This window comes from Haliotis asinina, chromosome 8 (assembly GCF_037392515.1).
Source record: "Haliotis asinina isolate JCU_RB_2024 chromosome 8, JCU_Hal_asi_v2, whole genome shotgun sequence".
Lineage (NCBI taxonomy): Eukaryota > Metazoa > Mollusca > Gastropoda > Lepetellida > Haliotidae > Haliotis > Haliotis asinina.
The window spans coordinates 14,453,111-14,478,768 of NC_090287.1; the positions used below are offsets into that span (position 1 = coordinate 14,453,111).

The 25,658-nt window shown below is 36.9% G+C and overlaps 2 protein-coding genes across 5 annotated transcripts in view; both read right to left on the reverse strand.

The window, feature by feature from the left end:
* Window positions 1-154: 154 nt before the first annotated feature.
* On the reverse strand, window positions 155-11,751 carry LOC137294139 (adenylyltransferase and sulfurtransferase MOCS3-like). Its single transcript, XM_067825119.1, has 12 exons — window positions 11,638-11,751; window positions 10,633-10,762; window positions 10,240-10,332; window positions 9,553-9,688; window positions 7,550-7,624; window positions 6,483-6,600; window positions 5,146-5,254; window positions 4,591-4,653; window positions 3,829-3,992; window positions 3,305-3,352; window positions 1,064-1,163; window positions 155-492 (listed from the first exon to the last, which is right to left on the reverse strand). Exons 1-12 carry the CDS (start codon window positions 11,725-11,727, stop codon window positions 245-247), a joined length of 1,374 nt encoding a protein of 457 aa, XP_067681220.1. The 5' UTR covers window positions 11,728-11,751; the 3' UTR covers window positions 155-244.
* A 2,441-nt stretch (window positions 11,752-14,192) lies between these two features.
* LOC137294030 (CSC1-like protein 2) overlaps window positions 14,193-25,658 on the reverse strand; it is an 82,691-nt gene continuing 71,225 nt past the window's right edge. For 2 of the 4 annotated variants that reach the window (XM_067824949.1, XM_067824950.1), the window contains exons 17-24: window positions 25,358-25,414; window positions 24,209-24,371; window positions 23,954-24,059; window positions 22,763-22,930; window positions 22,131-22,246; window positions 20,289-20,324; window positions 19,130-19,171; window positions 14,193-18,280 (exon numbers count right to left, since the gene is read on the reverse strand). In XM_067824949.1, the coding sequence (XP_067681050.1) occupies window positions 18,143-18,280; window positions 19,130-19,171; window positions 20,289-20,324; window positions 22,131-22,246; window positions 22,763-22,930; window positions 23,954-24,059; window positions 24,209-24,371; window positions 25,358-25,414 (826 nt within the window). In that variant the 3' untranslated portion in view covers window positions 14,193-18,142. Of the gene's footprint in view, window positions 18,281-19,129; window positions 19,172-20,288; window positions 20,325-21,233; window positions 21,270-22,130; window positions 22,247-22,762; window positions 22,931-23,953; window positions 24,060-24,208; window positions 24,372-25,357; window positions 25,415-25,658 lie in introns of all 4 variants that reach the window. The other 2 variants (XM_067824948.1, XM_067824951.1) reach the window with 2 other exon arrangements.

Below are 25,658 nucleotides of genomic sequence, written 5' to 3' on the forward strand. Positions count from 1 at the left end.
GCTCCCACAAAACCAAACCATGGAAAAGATGCATGTTAATACCTTTTCTTGAATTTTTCTCTACTGATGTCCCTCATGATGTTCCTCTCTGTCATATAACACAGTCTCTGTCTTTCCCAGACATTCACAGCTGTCCATTAGTAAATCAGGAAATCATTGTATGGACGAGACCTTCACAGCTCATCTTTTAGTGAAAGATGAAATCCTTGTCCACCTGTCTGACCCAGACCTCCACAGCTGTCCATCAGTAAACAGGGAAATCCTTGTCCACCTGTCTGGCCCAGGCATGCAGTCCACCACGGATATCCTTCAGTGTTACATTACAGTCTGACAGTGAATCTTGAAGGGACCTGACAGCATTCTGAGAGTCATTACCTCGCCGACACACAATCACAACTGACAATGGGCTGTTATCACTTGTAGACTGTTTCTTGATGGTGGCTTTCAACCGCTCTATACACTCATTTTTGTTTACGGAAGATATTGGAATATCTTAGATAGGTTAAGGAAAGTCTGCACTTTGGCTTAATAAAGACACTGGAATATCTCAGATAAATTCTCTGCCAATTTAAAATCCTGGGCCTAGATTTTTTAAGCTTCCTTAGCGCTAAAACAGTCGTAAGTGCCATACATTAACTTATGGCTATCCTAGCACTACGAGAGTTCCGAAAATCTTGGTCTTGTACTGCAACATGGGTGTAAGATTGTTATTTGTTAACAAACACTTTCCAAGATAATTTTAGGTAATTGTGTGCTCAGTCTTTACAACAACAACCAACCAACAAGTATTCTTTAACTTATTTTTTCCTCCATACATAACCTTTCACAAGCCACACATAAATTGCTAAAGGTCACTTGACTGTTCATTTTGCAACCTTGATTACCATATGACTAAACAATGTCCAGGGTCCAAAAAGTAAAACCAAACATGGTATAAATCTATTCATAAGATCAAGTCAAGAAGTTTCAAAACATAAATGAAGCCAAAAGTAGCAGATAAGTAGTGTTAATCGTTTCACAAATTTAGATACAAGAGGATGGAGGTTGGTAAATGGAAGGATACTGACTGATGGGTGTGGTAGCTGACAGATGCCCATCTCCACTGCTGTCCGCACGTCCACTAGTACATGGGGTGACCCCTTCACCAGCATCTCCTGGTAAACCTCACATGCAAAACATGAACAACTAAAATGACAACACATGGCAAGCATTAGCTGGAAAGCGGTTTGAATTGCAGTGATACATTCTAGCCCAATCAATATGCTCCATCACAAGACTGGCTGATATGTATCACAGAGATAATAGTTAATAATGATCACAATAATCGTTAACTAAATATCGATTTATTATTGACAAATATTGGAAGAGTAACTCAGAGCCAAAATGTCTGAAAGAAATATTTCACATCAGTCTATAAATACAGATGTAGCTTTGTTTATTGTGCCAGTATAGTTATATATCTTTCTTGAGATAGTAAATGCGATATTATCACTGACATAATTATCATATCATTTTAATCATCAATAATACTTCGAACTGATGATATTTCTGATCATCAGTTCTCAGCCACCCTATTTAATAACATGCCTTGGAACATGTGTACGTGTAGTGCATGTTGTAATGCTTTATTTAACATCCATTTCCCCAATAACCTGATGGAATACCTTCACATTAGAAGTCATTTGAATGACTGCTGACGCTGCAGGTTTACTAAACATACATGTTCTGTTCATAAAGACATGTGCCTTTGAAACTGGCAATGGATCAACCACATGTAGCTGAAACCTGAACAGTGAGACTGAGACTGACTTAGTAATAAACAACAGCACTAAATACAAAAGTCATGCATGTGAACAGATGCACTTTGGTATAGTGTTTTGTTATGCATTCGCCAATTTTCACTGAGCTTCATCATTTATTGAACTCATGACAATAATTTTTTCAAAGTTATGAATTTGTTTTACAATACATCTGTCAATGTGTAAACAGTGCCTTTAAACGGTATGGAATATTGAATGAAATCTAGTTGGGAACAGTTGACTGAAGTAAGTGGCTACATTTGCACTAGTGAGTCTAATCATTTGATAGGTAGTATATATTAGCTATATATTAGTATATATTAATGTCTCCCAAGACATTAACCTTGAACCATATGCCATGTGTCACAATAAGTCCCCAGGATTTGTTATCCATGTGGTGTTTTAGTCCCCACTAAAATATCACTGTCAGAAATTCAGACTAGCACAAATTAATAACATTTTTTTCTAAATACACATGACATGTAATTACCAGTTCCTATAATCAGTGATATCAGATTGTTTTCACTTCAGATTCAATCCAAAATCAAAACTCTGGATCAATGTGCAATATTACAATACAATAAAAATTGTACATCTGTTACCATAGCAACCTATATGCCATTATTGTACTTATATCATGTGTAATAAAGCATTGTAATATCTGAACCCAAGGGCTGGCACATCAACCACATGAAGTGATAAACAACCAACCTGAAATATATCCAATTAAATGGATAACAACATATTGTATATTCAATATCAGTGAAGTTTTGAATCTCCCATTTCTATTTTATTATCTATGATGATATTGGTAACTGTTGTCTACTATATGACATGTTTAAATATATGTACATTTATGTGATGAAGTTGCTTATTATTTCAACACAATGAATCACGGACAATGATCGCAATTTCAATAAAACCTAAAATAATCAACATGAACCTAAAGGTCTGCTGAAATTACATTTCTAATCATATTTATTGCTGAAAACAGGATCTTGTCCAGCTGGTGCCATGGAGACTAACATTATGAGTGTACAGCCTTTCTCTGTAGTGAATGAGTTCAGTGTTTATGCTGCACTCCGCAACATTCCAGCTATATGGGGGTAGTCTATAAATAATCAGATCTGGACCAGACAATCTAGTGATCAACAGCATGGACATCATCAATCTGCACAAATAGCATACAATGACCTGTGTCAACCAAGACAGTAAGCCTGACCACCCGACTAGGAAGGGTTACTGAAGATGAATTCTAACCAGTATCTTCACAGTTACTGATCACCAGCAAACTGTTTCATGAAAGTTTTACCTATTGCTGCGCCAACCCCTTCTACAGGCTGTTCTTTTGGGTCTTCAAATTCAGCATAACTAAATGGTATAATTCACATTTTGAAATACCAATCAATAAATTTGATAAAATAAGCCAATGAATGTGACAAAACTAAAGATAACATTAACTGAAACTTGATAAAATGAATGTATTACATGCAAACATTACTTACTTTGGGGGAGATTCTCTCTGTGTCATCTAATACTGTTAGAGCATGTTCCTGAAACAATTTCACAACTCAAACTTGTTTAAGATGGTGATATATTTTAGTTCTATAAATAGAAAGATATGAGGAGATCTTCAAACTATATATTCTCCAGCAGCAATCAGTGCCTTAAGCTGCTAGTCAAGTAAAAGTTTGCAGATGGTGTAGTAGGAAATATTTTCCCCAAACTGGCATATAATGATGCCAAGGCTAAGTTTGGTCACATACCCTGATGACGTTTATGCCACAGCCAAAGGTTATGCCAGATGCAATGAGGTGGATTTAATGTATTTTGAGTTTTTTACATTTCTTTCTGCTGTGTTAACCTGATGTTCCCTCACTAATGTCAAATCTCTTTGTTTGAAGCATATGGATTAAAGAGCCTGCCTCCAACGCAACACCAGCTAGAAAAATGTCACACAGAGTTTTGTGAGTCGTGAGGCAGCAGTACTTAGGATCTGTTCTGTCATCATTAACACTGCCCTCATTACCTTGTCAGTAGCTCTGGCCCCACAGAACTGTTCATAGTCTATGAGCTGGGTGATTGAGGGGTTGTCTCCACACACTGGACACTGTGGTTGTCGGGGGCGCAGCTTGATGGTGCGAAACATCCCGTCCAGCGCATCAAACAGCAGCAGTCGCTGGCTGAAACTAGCTGTACGGGACTAAGGAACTTATAACAGTGCATCATTTCTGTCATTTCATTATGTTATTTGCTGTGATTATTTGTCTTGAGGAGTGATCAGACATGGCCAGATGTAATATATTTAATGATGATTTTGAGTTATGTTTATGAAGAAAAAAATTCAATTCATGTTCCCTGTGATCCATAGCAAAATCGTGATGCTTAGATGACTGAGTCTGGCTAGTAGATCTATATTTAAGAATGACAGTTAATCCCATATTCATAGGAGATACAACGAAATACAGGCAGATTAGACTATTCATTGTAAAACATTGTCACAAAAATCAGACCTCAAGGACATGATGACATGCTGCCAAAGCACTCAATCTGACCACTTGATCCATTGAGTCACCTCTGTTGACCAGCAGAGCAGTTTTCAATGGGGACAACTGGCTTCCCCACAAGGGTGCATCATTGGTAGAGCATCATTGGTAGTTGGTGAGATCAGGTTACTTCAGAGTCTGTGAAACATACAGCTAGTTAACAGTTTTCAGCCCAGTTTCCCTGAATAGCTCATCCAGAAGGTGAGTTATGACACACCAATACATCACTGGTAACACAAGGATACTGCCTATCTCAGCCAAGATCTTCACTGCTTCCAGGGCTTGCAGACACCCAATGATCCCTGGAACTGAAACAAGAACAGAATGCTTCTCTACCAAACAATGACCAAGTCGTGAAGTGAGGTGAAGGGAGATGGGTATTTGATAGACATGCATGCATATGTGTGTGTGCATAGACATGTTGACAAATGTACCTTGAGAAATGTTGTTTTCTAAGTCCTAGCCCACTGAAAAGCAATGCCAAATGTGAAATGTGATCCCCATGTTCTAAATTTGACTTTAAACATCCCTCTTTCATCCTTCAGTGCTGAGGCTTAGGAAAACAAACATCATTTTTTACTGGCTTTGGTTTGACTGTCCCAGGGATCAAACCACTCACATTTCACTCTCTGGGCAGGTGGTTTATCCACTAGACCACTGTGGATGTCAGACACACAGGGAGCATAAATACCCAATAGGCAGACACGTAAAGTGTCCTCCATTCCCAAAGTTGTGGGATTATATGAGATGAGACTGGCCATAATAGTGTTATTTTTGTTGTATATAGTGCTGATACTGACCTACTCCCAACACACCACCCTCAGAGCAGTTGGTGACTGTTTCTGGTGGGGGAGGTTTAGGGAAGAGGCATCTGTAGCATGGCCCCTTTTGGTGGTTGTACACAGTCAGCTGGAAGAACATAACATCACCTTAAAACTCCCAGATACTGGCTGACATCTTTCATACTACAGCATTCCACACCTCCATATAAAACAACAACATCAAATTTCTACAAAAATCATAATATTTCCAGTGAGTAAAACAGGCCCTTAGCGTAGTTGGCCAAATGAACCATGAGTGTTGACCCATGTGCCAGAAATCCTTGCATCACAAACACAACCAGCTCAATACAGCATGCATGTCCCTGTGAAGTGTCATTTATGATGGATAATTAAAATATACAATAATAAATTTCTATGATAATTAACAGTACCAGATAACTGGCAAGTATTCTGTACATTTCATATCTTACAGTGAATCAACAACATGCATATCTTAAATTGACATATAATAACAACAATAAGCATATGCATATCTCATGTGAAATATACTGATATGAAACATTTCACACTGATAACCAATGCAAGTTAGACCCTGATATTTGATGCCGGACAAAATTAGAAATTTGTCAGAAATACTAATGAAATGACAAGTCATCAAAAATACCACCTATATACAAAAGCAACCCACTGAATGACAACAATCAGGTCTTCAAAAGCAAGAACAACCCACTAAATGACAAAAGATAGGTATTCAAAAGAACGAACAACCCACTTTATGACAACAATCAGGTCTTCAAAAGCAAGGACAACCCATAAATAACAACAGACTGGTCTTCAAAAGCAATGACAATTGATATGACAGACAGGTTTTCAAATATGACATATGTTGCATTTGACCACTTTCTAAATGGCATCGTGTAGTCATAGCTTTTGGCCGTGGGAGCCGTGCCAATTTACACTCATCAGAGGGGTACACAAAGTACGCAGTCTAGACTACCAGTTGTCCGACTTTCATTTTTGTGGAAGTCGCGGTGGCTGAGCGGGCTAGGCGGCTGACTTTGTGTGCTGGCGATTAGGTGCCTGACTCTGAGGGTGCGGGTTCGAATCCCGGATGGGACTCAACCGAAAAAAAGTACTAGAATTTGTACTTTACTAAGAAAGTGAAATCCCAAATATGACATATGTTGCAGGTTTTCAAAAGCATGGGCAACACATAAAATGACAACAAACAGGTGTTCAACAACAAACAAACAACCGATGAAATGACAACTTAGGTCTTCATAATCTGTAGCCATATGCCCAGTCACAACTATGAGATGGCTGACTGTTTGCATTCCCATGTGTCCTGTACTCACCTGCCCCTCGAACCTGAGCGCGCTGCCTGACACCAGGGGTTTCCCTGCCATCACACAGGCATCACTCAGCAGGTAGCGGGTCGCCACATTGTCACTGGCATCTAACACAACATCATACCTTACAAGTTAAGAGACACAACAAAACACTTGTACAAAAATGTACCTCTTTCACAATTAGTGGTTAAAGCGTTTGCTCAACACACCAGAGATCCAGGCTTGATTCCCTACAAGGGTACAATGCACAAAGCCTATTTCAAGTGTTCGCTGCCATGATGTCGGTGGAATATTGCTGAAAATTGCATAGAACTAAAAATCACTCACAGCTCACTCTATCACTCTAGGATGATTGAGTGGGTTCTGGAATGAGCGGATGCCATGTAAAGATGGCTAAAGAAACTAAAAACGTTTGTCATTTGTGTTTTCATGCAGCACATACATTGTTATTTAGTTCCTCTACTTGTCCTTTAAATGGTGATACAATTTTGTAGCAGACATAAGAAAAGCTTGCCATATAAAATATGCATTATCTGATTGGATATAAGCAATTAACATCAAAACATAGTTTGAAAACAAAAGTAGGACAAATTTTCTATATCTTAGATAACTATTTTGTCTGTGTTCACAAACACAAATTTATGTTTGCAAACATTACTCACCTAATATGAAAAATAAAGTGATGCAAGTTGTAAGTTGCTGTCTTAAAAACACCAAGGGAAATGCATGGAGTGGAGACCTGTTTGACAGGTGAACGTTCATGGGTCAAATAGAGTAAATCTGCAGTGGTTCAATAGGAATATGGGTAACCATGCTGTGGACCCATGTTTTTTCATTCCCAAATGTTGGTGCAACCCAATATAAAAAAGTGCAACCTAGATAGTAGTCTAACTTGCACCAGGTGAGGTAAACCTCCGAATATAAACATCAAAATAATCTAATAGCATATTTCGTTCATTACATATTACAATAAAAGCAGTGCAACTGGAATTTGGTCGTTCAGCTGGGTTTTCATCTCAGGTTGTATCTGGTGCAAACTGAGGAACATCTAACAGAAAGGTCAAGAAGGATACTGTGAGATGATGTCCAGGGCGTTTGAGCTGTTCAGCTGTAGTCGATATGGAACATACTGTACTGAAGAGTTCAGCCTGTAACATAGCAACCAGACATATTCTAATTAATTGGTACTCATAATATGGTGACAATGACACAAGAAGGATGAACTCTCAGACGACATGTTGTCAGAGTGAGCTGGCTGTAGTGAGACTAGAGACTAGCACCTCCCAGGCACCTTGGGTTTTCCAGGGTAATAATGTGTAAGTGCTTTCAGCATGCACAAGTGTATAGAAAAGATGCAGTGTAAATAAGTCATGATTATTCATTACTGTTATATCCTGAATACCAACAGTACTGACACCTTCAGTTCACCAGGTTGCAGATGTTGACTACAGTTATACTGCAAATGCAACCAGTAACATTAACAACCTCCCAGGCTTGATCATCATTAGGCAGTTTACAGCATCATGATAACGTTTGATCATCACGAGGCAGTTTACAGCATCATGATAACGCTTGATCATCACGAGGCAGTTTACAGCATCATGATAACGCTTGATCATCACGAGGCAGTTTACAGCATCATGATAATGCTTGATCATCACGAGGCAGTCTACATCATCATGATAACGCTTGATCATCATTAGGCAGTTTACAGCATCATGATAACGCTTGATCATCACGAGGCAGTCTACATCATCATGATAACGCTTGATCATCACAAGGCAGTCTACATCATCATGATAACGCTTGATCATCACGAGGCAGTCTACATCATCATGATAACGCTTGATCATCATTAGGCAGTTTACAGCATCATGATAACGCTTGATCATCATTAGGCAGTTTACAGCATCATGGTAACGTTTGATCATCATTAGGCAGTCTACAGCATCATGATAATGCTTGATCATCACGAGGCAGTCTACATCATCATGATAACGCTTGATCACCACGAGGCAGTCTACATCATCATGATAACACTTGATCATCAATAGGCAGTTTACAGCATCATGATAACGCTTGATCATCACGAGGCAGTTTACAGCATCATGATAACGCTTGATCATCATTAGGCAGTTTACAGCATCATGGTAACGTTTGATCATCATTAGGCAGTCTACAGCATCATGATAATGCTTGATCATCACGAGGCAGTCTACATCATCATGATAATGCTTGATCACCACGAGGCAGTCTACATCATCATGATAACGCTTGATCATCATTAGGCAGTTTACAGCATCATGATAACGCTTGATCATCACGAGGCAGTTTACAGCATCATGATAACGCTTGATCATCATTAGGCAGTTTACAGCATTATGATAATGCTTGATCATCATTAGGCAGTTTACAGCATCATGATAACACTTGATCATCATTAGGCAGTCTACATCATCATGATAACGCTTGATCATCATTAAGCAGTTTACAGCATCATGATAACGCTTGATCATCACGAGGCAGTTTACAGCATCATGATAACGCTTGATCATCACGAGGCAGTATACAGCATCATGATAACGCTTGATCATCACGAGGCAGTTTACAGCATCATGATAACGCTTGATCATCACGAGGCAGTTTACAGCATCATGATAACGCTTGATCATCACGAGGCAGTTTACAGCATCATGATAACGCTTGATCATCACAAGGTAGTTTACAGCATCATGATAACGCTTGATCATCACAAGGCAGTTTACAGCATCATGATAACGCTTGATCATCACAAGGCAGTTTACAGCATCATGATAACGCTTGATCATCACGAGGCAGTATACAGCATCATGATAACGCTTGATCATCACGAGGCAGTTTACAGCATCATGATAACATATCTGTTCATGGTTCATTTCAGCTATCTTCATAATCTACCCCATCTATTTCACTTATCTGCCACAAATGTTTTTTTATGAAGTGCCAAGCACAGTAGACTCAAAGGCTCTCCAAAATTAACCAGGAAAGCATATGAGTGTTCCTGACAAGCATCTCTGCGTTGCTGTGTGTACAGCACATGGCTAATACTCCCCTCTTGCATGCATGTGTGGCAGATGCCGACTTGGCAACACCGACTCTGTCCTCAGTGTGTAGCACCTGACGATGCAAGTTGCTCAGTTCCACCTCATCATAGTCTATAACACCCAGCTTACCTGAAATAATAAAATAATACATAGCCATGCATCACAAATATACAGGTACATCACACTAGCTTCAACAAACAATACAATCACACATCACACTAGCTTACCAAGCTCTAAATAAGCTGCATATTTCCCTGGCATATGTTGACAACACACAATAGCTCAACTTACTTTCTGTTCCTTGAGTTAAACTACAATACATATCCCTCTCATGAGTGCAGTGCATGGACATGTGTTCATTAGTAGGCTGACAACAGCGTCATAAGTAGAGAGATGTCTAAAAAGTTCCACTCATTGCAATGAGTTGGATTCAAAGGAATAGAATGCATTAAATACAAAAACAATCTACCAATACCTTCAGTGAAAGACAACATGGGATGGAATACTCAACACTTTGGATACTTCAGCTTACCATTAATTACCATTAAATATGACTCAAACATTCCTGAAATATACATTAATACATCACACAAGTTTACCTGATGTATGCATTCCTACATCACACTTGTCAGGGATAGCCAGACCTCTCAATCAGAACTCACCACATGTCAAAAACATACCTATGCCTGCTGCTGCCAGGTAGATTGCTGCTGGACACCCCAAACCGCCAGCACCAACAATCAGTACAGAGGACTTCTGCAATTTTAACTGACCTGAAAAAAAAGACATAAAACCCACAAGTCTCTTGAAGGCAAAGGCTGGGAAATAGATTCACAACTTATCAATCATGAAAGTACGTATTAGTGTTGTATTCTGACAAAACTACATACAGTGTAAAAAAATGGGTTTGGATAAAGAACCATATTTCACTATTTTGAATTGAAATTAAGTTGTACATAAGGTGTTGTGATATGAATTTGCATGAACACTGAAAATGTTTCTTATTGCAGTGTGATGTAACCATGGTAACACTGTAGGGCTAAAGGCATAGAAAGTTATAAACTTTATCTCACCTGGAACACCTATCTCGGGAAGAATGAGTTGCCTGCTGTAACGACCGATACCTTCCTTTGTCAGCTCAGTAACTCTTTCGCTTGTTTCCGGTGATGGACTACTTACTTCAGTCACTGTTTCAAAATCAGCCTGAATTCAAGGAAACACAACAAATACTGTGCTCATACCCTGTTGTATTGTTTAATCTATCTTACTTCAGTGGTCAGTTTGATAATCTGGGTAGGAAACACACTTCTTCTTAAAGTGAAATTATTGCACTGATATCTGGTAGTGGTACAGCAAAAGCAGTGGACTAATAGTTTGGAATAGCTTAAATTTGGCCACCAAAAACATTTATATTTAATGACAGACATACCTGTCATCTCTGTGTAATAGTTTAAATGTATGTGACAATCTTCTTTTCGTATATGTGTTTTACAAATTATCATAAACAAGTTGATAGATCTTCATTGTAACTGCACTGAGTGTAACCTGGCATGCAGGTTTGGATACAACATCAAAATTGTGGCTGCTCCATAATGTTCATTCAACAGATCCTGACCCCATGATAACACATGATGAAAGATTTACTATTGCGTTGATCTTGTTCATAAATCTCAGTTATATGATTACTGCCACGTAACTTATTTATGAGGACACAAACGTTCATGCTATAACAAATCTGTTGGGAAAAAAAATTAATTAACAGTGAGGTCCAGACCTAGTCACCTAGTTGTTCTGATTACGTTTTCTAAACATGTGCATGCTCATGACATAATGAACGTTTGAGGCATGTGACTAGAACTGGCTGTTTCACTCTATCACTGTACATTGAGATATCGTTCAAATGTAAAGGGTGTAGTCTAATAGTCAAAGACAGGGTGTTCGGATAAATGTATGCGGTCTGTCAATAATGACGAAATATTTAGAGTTATCTACCTTTCTCGCCTCCCTGTGAGAGACAGATGTCTTTCCGTCTGATAATGCATGTAAATATGAAATGTAACAACGAGACAACATGGTACCTTGACTTCCATAGCTGCCCTCAGTCGCTCAATTTCCTTGTCTTTGGCCTCCAACTCAAGTTTTAAACGACGTATTTCCACCTGCTCCATGATAAACGTGCTAGTGCTTGGTCATGTGACTTAGAGGCATGCGTACCTCTCTCTGTAGAAGAGTTCCATTTGTTTACGTTTTGACGTCATCAACACAATCCCACGTGCCGTCTTCATAGCAGACGACGCATTTCATCGAACGCTGGTCAACAAAACTCGAAGATCACTCAAGATCAATGGTGCTGAGTTGTGTTGCGGAAATAGACAATATCTTTATCGTTTTTGGTAACAGAAACTGTATAGTTTAACCAACGATATCCTATTTTAGACTGGTATGGCCCGTACTAAACAAGCCCCCAAACTGAGGTTTGAAAACAGCCAGTCATCCCTTCAAAAGTTACTAGTTACTAAGAGAAACCGTAACGCAGTAAATAAATCTTCAGCACAAGTACAAATTGGTGGAATTAAGATGCCTAGACGATGGAGAGCAGGCACGAAGGCTCTCAAAGAAATCAGAAAGTACCAGAGGAGCACTGCGTTGGTCGTTAAGAAACTCCCTTTCCAAAGATTGGTAAAGGGTATTGTTGGTAAAATCCAGTCGGGGCTGAGGATGCAGACGCCAGCTCTCCTGGCACTTCAGGTACAGTATCATCTACATGTCTTAAACGATTTGGAAAAGGTTTTAGCTTTTAGGTTGATGATTATAGTATGTCTGTCAACATCATACTGAGTCATTCTGAACGAAGTGGATAACAATCAGATGAACAGAATTATCACATAACTAGATACAGGGATGAGAATTTTCCGCGAATCTGTGGAATTCTGTGCCTTTGATGGCATTGGTGTCGTTCATGATATGTTATAGTGTTTCAGTTAACTTGACTCCAAAGAGGTCCAGCCTATTTTACTCTTTTTTCACTCATACCCATTCTCATCTCTGTAGGTAACATTTTTTTTTTTTTTTTAAATATTTTTTCTTCACATGCATGTCTTTTTAGAAATGGTTTTGATATTTCAAGCTGACATTCTTTTGAAACAGGAAGCCACTGAAGCGTTTATGGTGGGTTTATTCATGGATGTCAATCTTTGTGCCATTCATGCCAAGAGAGTGACCATCATGCCTCGAGATGTGAAACTGGCTCTTCGGATTAGAGGAGGACCAAACAGAACTCTTTAGCTGGTGATAAGATAATCTGTTCGTGACTCTCAAGTGTATATTCCTTGTGTTTCAACCACTTGGAAGGCCACAGTGTGATGTGTGTTTTGGTACACTGGACATAACATGTCATGCATTTCAGTTTGCAGATTTAAGAACACAAGTACTATGAATTGATTTACTTATAAGTGAAATTCATGAGTGAAATAATGACAACAGAGTATAATGATAACATCAGACATTGGAAGCCCGCATTATCTCCAACAGCAAGATGCAAATGGCCTATCAGCATTTTCGTTAAATTTTCAAGTTCACATTAAGAGGGGTGAACTATTTTGTAAGAAGGTTAAAACAAGCATTTTGCAAACATGCATCATACATAGGCCATGTATCACAGTTTAAGCGTATCATTTCAAGATTACATATTGTCATGGTCAACTGTCTATTTGTGTGTGCTGTTGTCTAAGAATTTTATAACATAAAAAGGTTAACATGCTTAGCTCAAAGACGCGACTTAACTATTGATACTCATGAACTGAGCTAATTTGTTCCTTTTACATAATGAAGTAATTATAATATGAAAGAATTTATGCTCATGTCAAGGTATGTTACAAATATGTATCAATATAGTTTTATTAAGCACATTCTATTGTTTTCAACTTCTCCGTATACTAGTAGGTGGATATATGGCCATGTTCTCTGCAGTTGGTACTGAAATCAGATGAACAGATTGCTGTTTTTGTGAGCTTGTTCCTATGTATGTTATGTTCCTTGGAGATACACACTTAAAACTGCGATGAATCAACAGAGGTGCTGCCACTGTTTACCTCACAACGGATGATCAACATTAATATTCTTAACATGTTTGCCTGTTATGTATGATATGTAGAGCCACATGGTTCAGCAGATCTTATCTCAGAAAAAAAAAACAACGGCTCTGCAGTCATGACCATGTTGTGTGCAAAATTCAATAGTGATGACGACCACAGAACGATCTCTTTCTAATTATTAATTCATCAATCAAATGAAAATTAAACCCTATTTTCTTTGTTTCTGAGGAATAACTTTTAGAAATTTTTAGCAGAATTTGACTGTTGAAAGAATTTTTTAACAGGAACTAGAAACACAATGGCCTGAAACTCACTTTAATTATGAGTATGTATGTTTTTACGCTGCTTTTAGCAATATTCCAGCAATATCATGGCAGGGCAATGTGGTTTCAGAGATTTGACAATTACTTGGTTGAGTTGAAATGAGTAAAATGATGATGTACTTTAATTCATGGTCACTCATAATGCTACATGGCGTGACTGTCATGGGTGTGACTTTCTGTGAGAAGTCCGAATAATGATAACAACAACAAAGCATATACATGGAAGATAGATTTATTAATTTTACGACACCAAAACAAATAAATATAAACAGACCTCAGAATGCACAGGTCAATAACACATAAGAAATCTAACAATGCACAGGTATACACTGAATTTTATTTTTGTCAAATCTGACAGAAATTTCATATACTACTACAAATGATAAAAATGTATATCAAAACAATTATGCATGCAGTTGATCATGGAAATAGTATCAGTACTAGATAATTAATAGATAGACACTGAAGGGTGAAACAATGCTTTGAAACACTAATCTAATGTTGATTTTAGCAAATTTCCAGTGGAACTTAACTGTAAAAAAATGCTTTTGCAGAAACAATGAAGACTGCAATTCATCATATGTAAAGGATAGTTTACATAATAAACAGTAGTTTACATTCATAGCGAAATTGGCTTACATCTCAGAGAGGATGACAATAATTTAGTTTAAAAACTAAAAACAGAACTGGATTTAATTATGTGATGTTGCTACTTTATTTCACAGAGGCTATGAAAAGAATAATTTGGTTCTTAACTCAATTCTGAAAAGCTGAAAATGTCATGTTTCATAATTCTGTACAGTCACTTATGTAACAACCATATACTATATTGTATCTGTGGTAAAGAATTGCACTTAGGGTGGCAAGAAAGGATAAATACAGCCAAGTTCTCTGGAGGTCATCTGCAAAATTTTGGTTCACATTTACCTATATACTATGAAAGACAAAATAAGATTCATGTATATGATATTTTATATTCCATCTTGACACTAAATGCAGTATCTTCATTTCATGTTAACAGTCTTTTATGACACGGTATCACATTACGTGAAGTCAAAGTTGAGACAACTCTAATATACAATCTCCCCTAAGCTGGATGGCCCAGGTGAGCTATCCTTTGTAGCCTGAATAGTATTCAGCAGTTTAGTAATGTAGCTACACATCTCAAAACTTAAATATAATCGCCCTAAATGTATATGACAAAATAACTTACTTGCAGTGCAGTTGGTTACAGTACTATAATCAGAGATTTGTAAAGTATCCTTATGAAATTCTTTCTAGAATTCTTTTAAACAAATATATGTGCACTGACATATGAACCATGAGAAACAACAGAAAAACAACTAAAAAAATAATAAATACATTAACACTATATCCTCAATATCTACAACATACTATCACAGTTGAAACCAAACAATTATCATCATGTTGAATCCCAGTTGTTAACAAATCATAGACTTTGATTATTTACACCATTGTTGAATATATTTTAAATGACAATAATTTATCTATTGCACACAAACTATGATATACATAAATAACATAAAATTAATGTGTTTTATGATAAAAACATCAAACCTAGCAAACATCAGCAGCAGAAGCAGCATATTCAATGAGTGAATGGCCACTGGTAAGGATGATTTTATACCATTCAAAAAGAAATAGGGTATATTCCATTTTGACTGCATACCAGATGCCAATGCCACTGCATATAAGAAAAAGTAATATATATCCATACAGATGGAACATTTCCAAAGGAATGGCAGAAATTGTCACATTTTCCCAATTCATCATCTTTTTCCTCAGCATCATCATTTGCATTTTAATAATCTTGTAAATCCAGTATCTCCTACTTTTTTTGAATGGTAAATAATGAGAGTGCATACAAAACTTGAATACGGTTTGACTGGAAATGTCACTGGTGATAAAGCAACTGAAAGATAATGCGATCCATCAATCAGTTATCAATACTTTAGAGACTCTCTAAAATGTACACAGTACAACTGCAGCTTGGGGACAATTTGTAACTGATCTTAATCACTTTACTGTCTTATGTTAAAATAGATTGTTCAAAATTAAGGGTGTCTGGTGGTCCTAGGGATTTGCTTCTATATTATTTGAATCCAGGAACCCTCTTTATATTTAACTTTTAACATTAGTGACAAAGACCCTTGCCTTTAAAGCTTAATTTCGAATACTGTCTTTACACCATTTTCTTCCAAATACTTTCAAGAAAAAGAGTTACACTTAAAAAAGACAGACAAAGTTAATTATAATCTTTTCAATGATGTTCCCATTTTGATGTGTTAATATTTCAGTCTTTCACTGATGGCCATATTGGCATACATGTGTTATCAGAATTCTAACTTACAACTGTTTTTATTTAGAATAATGTACATGTGGTATGAAAGTACAAATGCAGATTTGTCCTCAAGTTCTCAACAAGAGCACATTCACATCATTCATACACATAATTCTGAAACCTGATATAAAAAGCAGGATTCCAAACCACAAATGATACTACAAAACACCATCAAATGGAAGCATGAGCACAGCCATTTCATGTTTTGTAACAAACTGACATAAGACAATTATGACATGATTAAACACAGCATGATGGTATGGAATATAGACTATCTAATGCAGAATTTGGAGTGACTTATTCTTGTGACCTTATACAGAGCATCAAACGATGTTGGTGGGTACAAAATGATCAGTCACAACCCTTTGTACCATTGTGATGTTAGGTCATCATCATGTATATATACACATGATTCAATAATAAATTTCAGACCAGTTATAAATATATTTCAGAGGGAAATTTCATATTCTGTGATAGGATTTTACAACAAAGCATGCATGTAGGCCTAACACTGTTGGTCCTTATTCAAAATGTCACAGGAGTAGTTTCATGTCAGGAGATATCACACTTTGTACAAAGGGCCATGCAGCAAGTAAAAATACAATAGTTTCAAGATGTTTGAACATGAATGTAATCCTTATCACTTTATGTGATGGTTATAATAATGCATGTCACACATCACAGTAATTTTCTCTCAAGGGCAATTAAGTACCCTGGCTATATAAATATGTCATTTCTCCACAGTTTGATATATACACAGTAAATTTCTTCTACACATGTCTTTAGCAAACTCATTCCTCACATATTACACTAATGAAGCTTCCCAATGTTGCCAATTTCTATTTTGCACTAACATCCGTTTTCATTTGATCAGCTTGAAATGCAGACTCTAATATATACTAACAATGTCAAATGTTTTTCTCCAGCTTAAACTATAAACACTTTCAGTTTGAGCATATATTTTCACAGCATGAACATAATGGTTGAACTGAAAATGTAAAAAATCTTCATGATACAGAAATATTGGTCTTCATTTCAGAAAAACAAATGAAAGAACCTAAAATATTTATATATCTATATCTATCTATTCAGTATCATTTTGTATACATACTGGGACCTTTCATTTAGGTATTCCTTCTTTGATTAGCAATAGCATGTGGATATGTGTTGTAGCAAACGCTACAGGAAATCCTGAACTAATGTCTAGCTACTGTTTTGGATACATTTCCAAAGTTGCATAGCTTGTCAAAGCTATCATAGCATTAAATAACTTTCAATACCCCTTGGTTTAGCATCATGCATCTTTTCCTCACTTCTCACCACATAACGAAAAGTTGATTTCTTCCTATGAAAATCCTATTATTACCATTCTCTTGTCTCTTTACAGTACACAGTATGATCATTCTCAAGAAAAAGGTTCACATACATTTGTTATGCTTTCAATTGTATTGATAACACATTCCTAAACATTGGTGAAAAAGAATGTTTTCCTTGTGCTGACCCACTTCCTCTGTCTGCCAAAACAAGTTCCAGTACATGCATTTCAATGAGCCATGCCCGTTTGTTGTGTGTCGGTAGGGAACCATGGGAAAACAGCCATTTCAATTTTTCACCAAGAGCTCATATATATTATGTAAAGATTTTCACAAGAACTGGTATATAGACTGCAGTGTTCCTAATCAGTTTCCTTTTTCAAATAGCATATAGTTCTTGAACAAGACCATCAAATTTCAGCTTAAGCTGGAATCCATGCAGTACAGCATGCACACACATTTCATTATGCCATGACAGCTGTTGAGTGATGTCAGTCGCCCTGTCGATCGTCTTGATTAATGGACATGTCGGGGTCTACAGGTCTATCCATTGCTCCATAGGATGCCGCTGGCCGGGAACTATTCTCATTGCCCTCCTCTCTCTCCAGCAGGACACCAGCAACAAATGGCTGCAAACAGTTGTTCCAGATTAAATATGATTGTTATCAACTGCTGAAAAGATTATTGTCACCTTATCAATCACAGCTCACATTTAAAAAGACATTTACTGGAATTAAAACTGGCATATACCATTGAATACTAACAGAAAGGAATAAAAACTATAGTGGCATGCACTTTAAATAGAAATGGTCACACTAATTACAATGGAGACACAACACCCATAAAGAGTGTATCATGACTAAAACCTGCCGCATATTCAATGAAAGCAAACACAGAAAATCACTGTTGCTGGAACAAACCACATGCTTGTGCATTTGTTTGGTGATTTCTTTGAAAGTTTTTATACCAACCGATACTCCAAAACAAGTATAGAGAACATTCATATCCTGAAATACCCAGTACCAGACAAGATAATATTGCAATGTCAAATGTCAATGATTGTTTTGATTGTCAATTACATTAAACAATGTAGAATAGGCCTTCAGTAACCCATGCTTGCCATAAAAGGCGACTAACAGGATTGGGTGGTCAGGCTTGCTGACTTGGTTGGCACATGTCATCGGTTCCCAATTGTGCAGATTGATGCTCATGTTGTTGATCACTGGATTGTCTGGTCCAGACTCAATTATTTACAGGCCGCCACCATACAGATGGAATATTGCTGAGTGCAGCATAAAACTGAACCCACTCACTAAAAGAATGTTCAACCCCATATTAAAAGGTTAGAAAAAATTAACAGCTTACAACATATTATGGATTATTTATCCCAAGTAAATGCCCTGACCAAATGGCACGAATGGCCTCATTGAGAATCACCTTCCCCAACCTCTGATGAAGTCTTTTTACAATATACATACCTTGGGGGCCCCTTCTGCAGCTGAGTCATCAGTTGCAAAGTGCTGAAATAGTCAATGTTTTCCCCTTAGTTAATCAGTTTTTAAGAGATTTAGAGGCAGACGTCAATTTACATGTACACATTTACTGAGCCTTTGAATGTGGTTATTTAACAGCAAAGTTCGCATTTTTGCAATGGGTCATTTCAATGCTGTGCATTTATTTTGTCATGCATGTGTTCAGTCAATTTCAAAAGGTAACAGTTTGCAAAATATTTGGTGACATTGAACTAATATGAATTTCAGAGCATATGTAACTGCATTTAACAAACAGGAGAAAACAATCGTGCTGATCATTAAGCCAAGAATAATATTATATGTTGTATGGGAAAAGCATATTTGTGACAGCATAAATTTACTACAAAGTACCAGTAATAACAATAGAGGCACATTCAGATCTTATGAATGTTTGTGCAAAAGGTACATACAGGGGATGATATTACTATAAGAAAGTGGGTTTTGACACCTGTTATTGAAAGGTTATCATGACCATATTATCAAGTTGTGAAAACACTATCAGTAACAAGGTACCATCTAAAGATACATGTATGTGCAAAGGTTACAGATTGGAGTTAATGTTTTTGGAGGAGGTAGTAGGGTAGAGGATTCCAAACAGACTAACTTTGGCAAGCAAATTGTCACTTTTGAAATAGTTCCTATATTTGCCCTTGAATTCAGAGGTAGTTTAACGTTACATTCAATGCAACAGTGTTAACCTAACCACTGAAGTAACTTCCCCTATATTTATCAATGAAATACTGTCATCACAACATTAGTAATACATACAACAGCATGTCTAATTCCATTCATAGAAAAAGTTATTGACGCATATGGCATATGACATAGGATTGAAACTGGAGATGTATCATGTCATAATCAAAATGAATGCATTCAAATTAAAACAACTCCTTCACATGTACAAGAACACTTGAATAACTAGTGTAGGATGAGGATAATAATAGTATTGAGGATAATAATAGTATCATAGTTGTGGAAAAAAATTGCCCTTTACAAAGAATATTCACCCTGGATTGTTGCAACATTTGCAGGTACATACTGCAACTTCAGTACCGACATTCTGATGATTCAACATCCGAACCAAAGCAATTAAAATATCACCAACCTGGTACTCGGAGAGATCAGGCCCATCTAAGCCAGTCTGTCCAACGAGTGGCAAAAATAAATAGTTACAGATGTGAGAGAGTAGTCCGACTGTCAACATCTGACCAACATGCACATACACCAACCACTGGGTAACACCAAGCATTCAGCAAGGAGCTTACTCTAGCTGGGTTATACACACAACCTCCAAATTTCTTACCTCATGGATAGAATTTAGGCAATAAGTTTTCTTTTGATAATGTTTGCTGTAATGTTATTTAATATCTGTGTGTGCTTTTCTATTCTCTGCGTTGCAATGTTCTTATTCCATGTAACAAGAAAGAAGGCTAAATGTAAAGATCTGATATGTACGTTTTTTAGATAATTTCTGTGCACTACTTTATGAAAGAAACGGTTTGGTTCTCTTTTGACATCTGAACCATGACTGAGTGTTAATTCTCTCCATTTCCTGTGATTTCTACTGCTACTGCTACTGGAAATACACTGATTTCAAGTCATGCACAAATATCTAATATTTTCTCATACACTAATTTCCTTCATTCAGCGTGAAAAACTGGCATCTCAGACCAGCTCACCTTAGATACTTCCATGATTGCACCATTATCCAAATTGCATTACTGACTTACAATTACAATTTCTATCAAAAAACTCAGAAGAGCCAGCATTAGATTCTTTCATTACATTTAAGGAAATGATCCTTTAAGAATATGGTGATAGTTCATACATTAGAAGAATGAACACAAAACTGGATACTTCTTTTCTCTGGCATCTATATACCATGTGTAGTGAAACTGGTTGCTCTTTGAAAAGTATTTCACACATTTAACAGACTCTGAGAGAAGGAGTCAGGTACAAGTCTTTACAGCAGATAGAAGCAAGCTGACTGGGCAGGAGCAGGTGAAGGGTGTTATGGGGTAAATCAGGTAACACATAGAACAAATCTTACAACAGACTCTCCACCATATACCATAGCTTTATATTTCTACAAAGCAGACCAAATGGCTGGACATAAACACAATGCTATTGAAAATAATAAGACTACTATCAAATTTTGAATACAGACAATAGCTATCGCAAAATCAAGGAAACCTGAAGAGAATACATGCAGAGAAATAATATGAGGGAAATGTGTGTGAAACAAGTTGAGATACATTCAAACTTTTACATATTTGTCATATGTATCAGTCTCAACACCTACAATTATCACCGATTAACTTAACACTGATGACCACTTTGTGTTAAAACAATTACCCCATGGACTATGGTGGACACAGCCACCATTTCTAGGCTACATGGTTATTGAGTTATACTGAAAGTACCACTATTACCATCTTCATCAGGGATTCACTTACAGTCATCTGGTTATATACCAGAGACCATTCATAATTTATGACTAGGGGTGTGATGATGATTTTAAGGGGGGTCACCAAATTTGTTCTGGGGAGGTAGGGGTACATCAATTTTGTGCACATTCTGTACAGTAAAAACACTAATGATTATGATTAGATATACGGGAAGGGGAGGAGGGATTCACTGAATTTGTACCTGACATGCTGGTGGGGGTGGGGGCGTTGGTTGGTTGTTACTTTGTACATAGATATTAATTGGGGTCATTCACGTTGTAAATGCTCCATAGAAATAATCATCACCCTCCTCGCCATAAATTATGAATGGTCCCCAATGGATTATGACTTTGTTGACAGACATTTGCTCAGTAACGTCACATTACTTAACACTTCCAGCATATAAAACTGATGACACTGGCTGTATTTCTGCTGGATGGTTACTGCTGATCATCTGTAGGAAATTATCTGATTAAAACTTAAATGAGAGTATTGCTCACCCTGTATTTGATAGGACTGAGGTGTTTGAACCAGCCAAAGCCAATCCTGCCACTGAACACAAGGAGAGTGATGAATAAGGCCACGCAGGAGAAGATGAACACCGGACTGGTGTAGCCTGAAAGTAGGATAGAACAAGTGACTACAGTATCTCTGATAAACATTTGGTAAGGTACCTTAAATAATACATGTCCTAACTTCTTTGTCAAACCCTTGAAAAGCTCAGTTCCATGATGTAACACTCCATAACTTTTGTTTTCTTTCATTAGAACGACAGGTTTAAATGAAATGAAGGCATGAGATGTATGAATATCAATTACTGAGTAAAAGATATTACTTTACCCCAGAGCGACAATAATAAATTTATGTAACAAGTGACACTAATGCTATTATCAGCCATTCAAAGTCTGATACTACTGACGTGTAAAGAAATAAGTTCTCACCAAAATGAAGACACACATACTAATTGCACCTTACAAAATATCACAATCCCAAAATGTTTGTTTTCAACCTTCTGCACAACAATTTGATGATTTTACTGCACTTCTTAGTATTAATGATCAATTTAAAGTAAACCCTTTGTAAACCCTTATTTGCTATAAATAGATTTTCTTGTCATTGAGATAGGTTATACCTGCTCGAAGCCCAGTGAAGAAGACAATGTTGACTTGCAGGAAGATGACCGATATGACCACAAAGTTTATAGCTGAGGCATGTATGTGCTTGTTTATTTTTGAAGGTTTGTAGGCAAAATATATGTTGTATCTATCTACCAGGTGCTTGAAGCCAAGGTACACTAAACCTGCAACATGACAAAGACAGAACTTCAGAATAATGACCATCTGTGCCAGATATATGATCTAATGATCATGCTTGTCAACACTCATCACATGATAATAGATTATAATCATGAGTACTGCCTGCTGAGATATGCATGTGAATTTGTCGGTAACACTGCAGATTTAGGAGTCAGAAAACTGCAATGGAAACAATAGCAAACATATTTTTAAACTTTTATTTGATGTTTTATTTGTTATGAATATTGATTTGTATCATGAGCTCATCAATGATTGCTGACACAAACAAGATTGACTGACTGACCAGTTATTCAATCTATTGCTCCAGTTCTATCAAACATCATGGCAATACTGCCTCCTGACAAATCATATCTTAAAGGACATTGGATTTATTTCTTTGGTCTATACATTATGTAAAATATTTAATGTCAGTATATGAGGTATTTAACAGTTTGTGTAAATTTTATCATTGTACAAAATTGCCACATAAATATAAATAGTACACATGTCTATGACTTACTAATACCCAACAGCCTTCTGATATTTGAACATTTTCCGGACTCCACCAAACATGTTGTCTAAGAAACTATCATCATTGAAAATGCAAAAGTTGTTATCTGTCGTGGCGGAATGAAACTACAGAAACGGAACAGCCACTCTCGCTGTGCACGGGATAAACATGTCTGATGAAAAATGAAGTTGAACACTGACATGAAACAGTTGATGACTAAAGTGTACAATTTTTTCCGTGCTAATGCTGAAAGGGGCAAACCACTTTACGCCATTAATAAATTCCGTAAGCCAGCATCAAAAGCTTTAGGAGTATCAGCAAAGGTACTGACAAATGTTCTGGAACACAAACATTGTGAGGGTGATGCGACAATTTTGTACAATGATAAAATTTGCAATTCATCGGTCTGTTTCTCACTCACACGAACTGTGCATGAACAGAACATGTGAGGGAGTAGAACTAGTACAAGACTACATAGAGGAGAACTGGCTAATAATGATAGAGGAACATATGTTACCAAAAGGAGTCACAAGAGGACATGGTATACTGTATGCAATAGTGATGGCGAATATACACAGCATCCACGCATACTGGCACCCAAACTGGAAGTCCCATAACACCGTCTGGAAAAATACAAAATATTTGAAATTATCTTGTTAATTTGTCTTTTCAAGTGACAAAGAGTGATAACAATTTTAACATTTTAACATTAATAACAATTACATGTATAACATATTTCAATATGACTGGAATACTTGTTTGCAACCCCTACCTTCCTGACAGCAGACTTCTCAGCAGCCGATCGAGCCATGCATAATTTGATGACATACATAAATAGCTCAGAAAATCGGATGAGATCTAGGGCAGTGCCAATAAATCCAGCTGTTGTCACATAGTTGACAAAGAAAGCACCATTGCCAGATAGAAAAATGCATCTGAAACAAGCAACATTTATGTCACCATTGACAAATATGTGATTTCAGTAATTGGTTCATCTCTTCCTTACAGTGCATCAAAGTATACTCCTCACAAAAAATTAAGCAACTTGTATGCTCTGTGTAATACTTTTATCAATCTCGACAGTGGTTTTTGCTGGTATGTCACTGAAAGGTATATATTCAAAGAATACCTAAACATTGGTGACTGTCAAATTGATTTCTCTAAAAACAGTGACAATATCACCTGAACACAACCACTCTCAGAAACAACACATTCTACCTGCACATCCTGATTGGTATAAACCTATCCGTAATCATTCCTCTGGTACAACAAGCGAGCCCTAACTTCGTTTTTATAGGCGATAATGCACGGATGATAATGGCCGTCCATGGATGATAATGCCCAAGAGATGTTGTTTAGATCAACACCATCATGCATATTGACTGGCCTGTAAGGTCATCTGATCTTAATCCCAGCATACTAGTTTGGGACATTACTGGAAGGTCTTCATGTTCACTCCCAGACTCTAGATGAACTTGAACAGGCATTACAGAGGGAATGGTAGAATATTCCTCAACAGCAACTTTAAAAGCGCATTTGGTCAGAGCAAAGACATGCCGAAGCTTGCATTCATGTTCATGTCCAAACCTGATATGAACTTTAATGTTAACATTTTGCTCCATCAGTGCAGCACATTTTACACGGCTGTTTCACAGGTACATGCTTTTGATGGTTTGTAAGTCTATTATTGCTCAATACCTGACAAAACAATTTTGTTAATTGTGTGTACGTATGTTTCACCTTTCTATTGCACCAATCCATAATTTGCAATTTCAATAAATTAAAATGTAATGAGACTAAACATTTGTGTTGCTTACTTTCTGTGAGGAGTTCGAAAAACATTTTTCTGTGAGCTGTAACTATTGTTACATGTCAGTAAATCAGAGTACAATGTATTTATTTCTAAATGAGTGATACTTACTCCCATCTTATTGTCTGGTTCTTTTCAGTCAAGGCCCACTCAAACAACGCCTTTGCACTGGAAAAGATTGATCCTGTTCAATTCAGGTCATTATCACGAAAATACATTTATGAGAAAAAATTCTTGTTATACTGTTTAGCTTTAAAATCGGTATGCCACATTTGTCATCATGTATAAGCATGAAACAAGCTACTCATTACCATGTTTCCTGTAGTTTTCAAGCTATATTCTAAAATTGATTCAGGACTGGTATATTTACAGAAACAGCTCTACACTGAAAATACAACATATTCATCTTCTA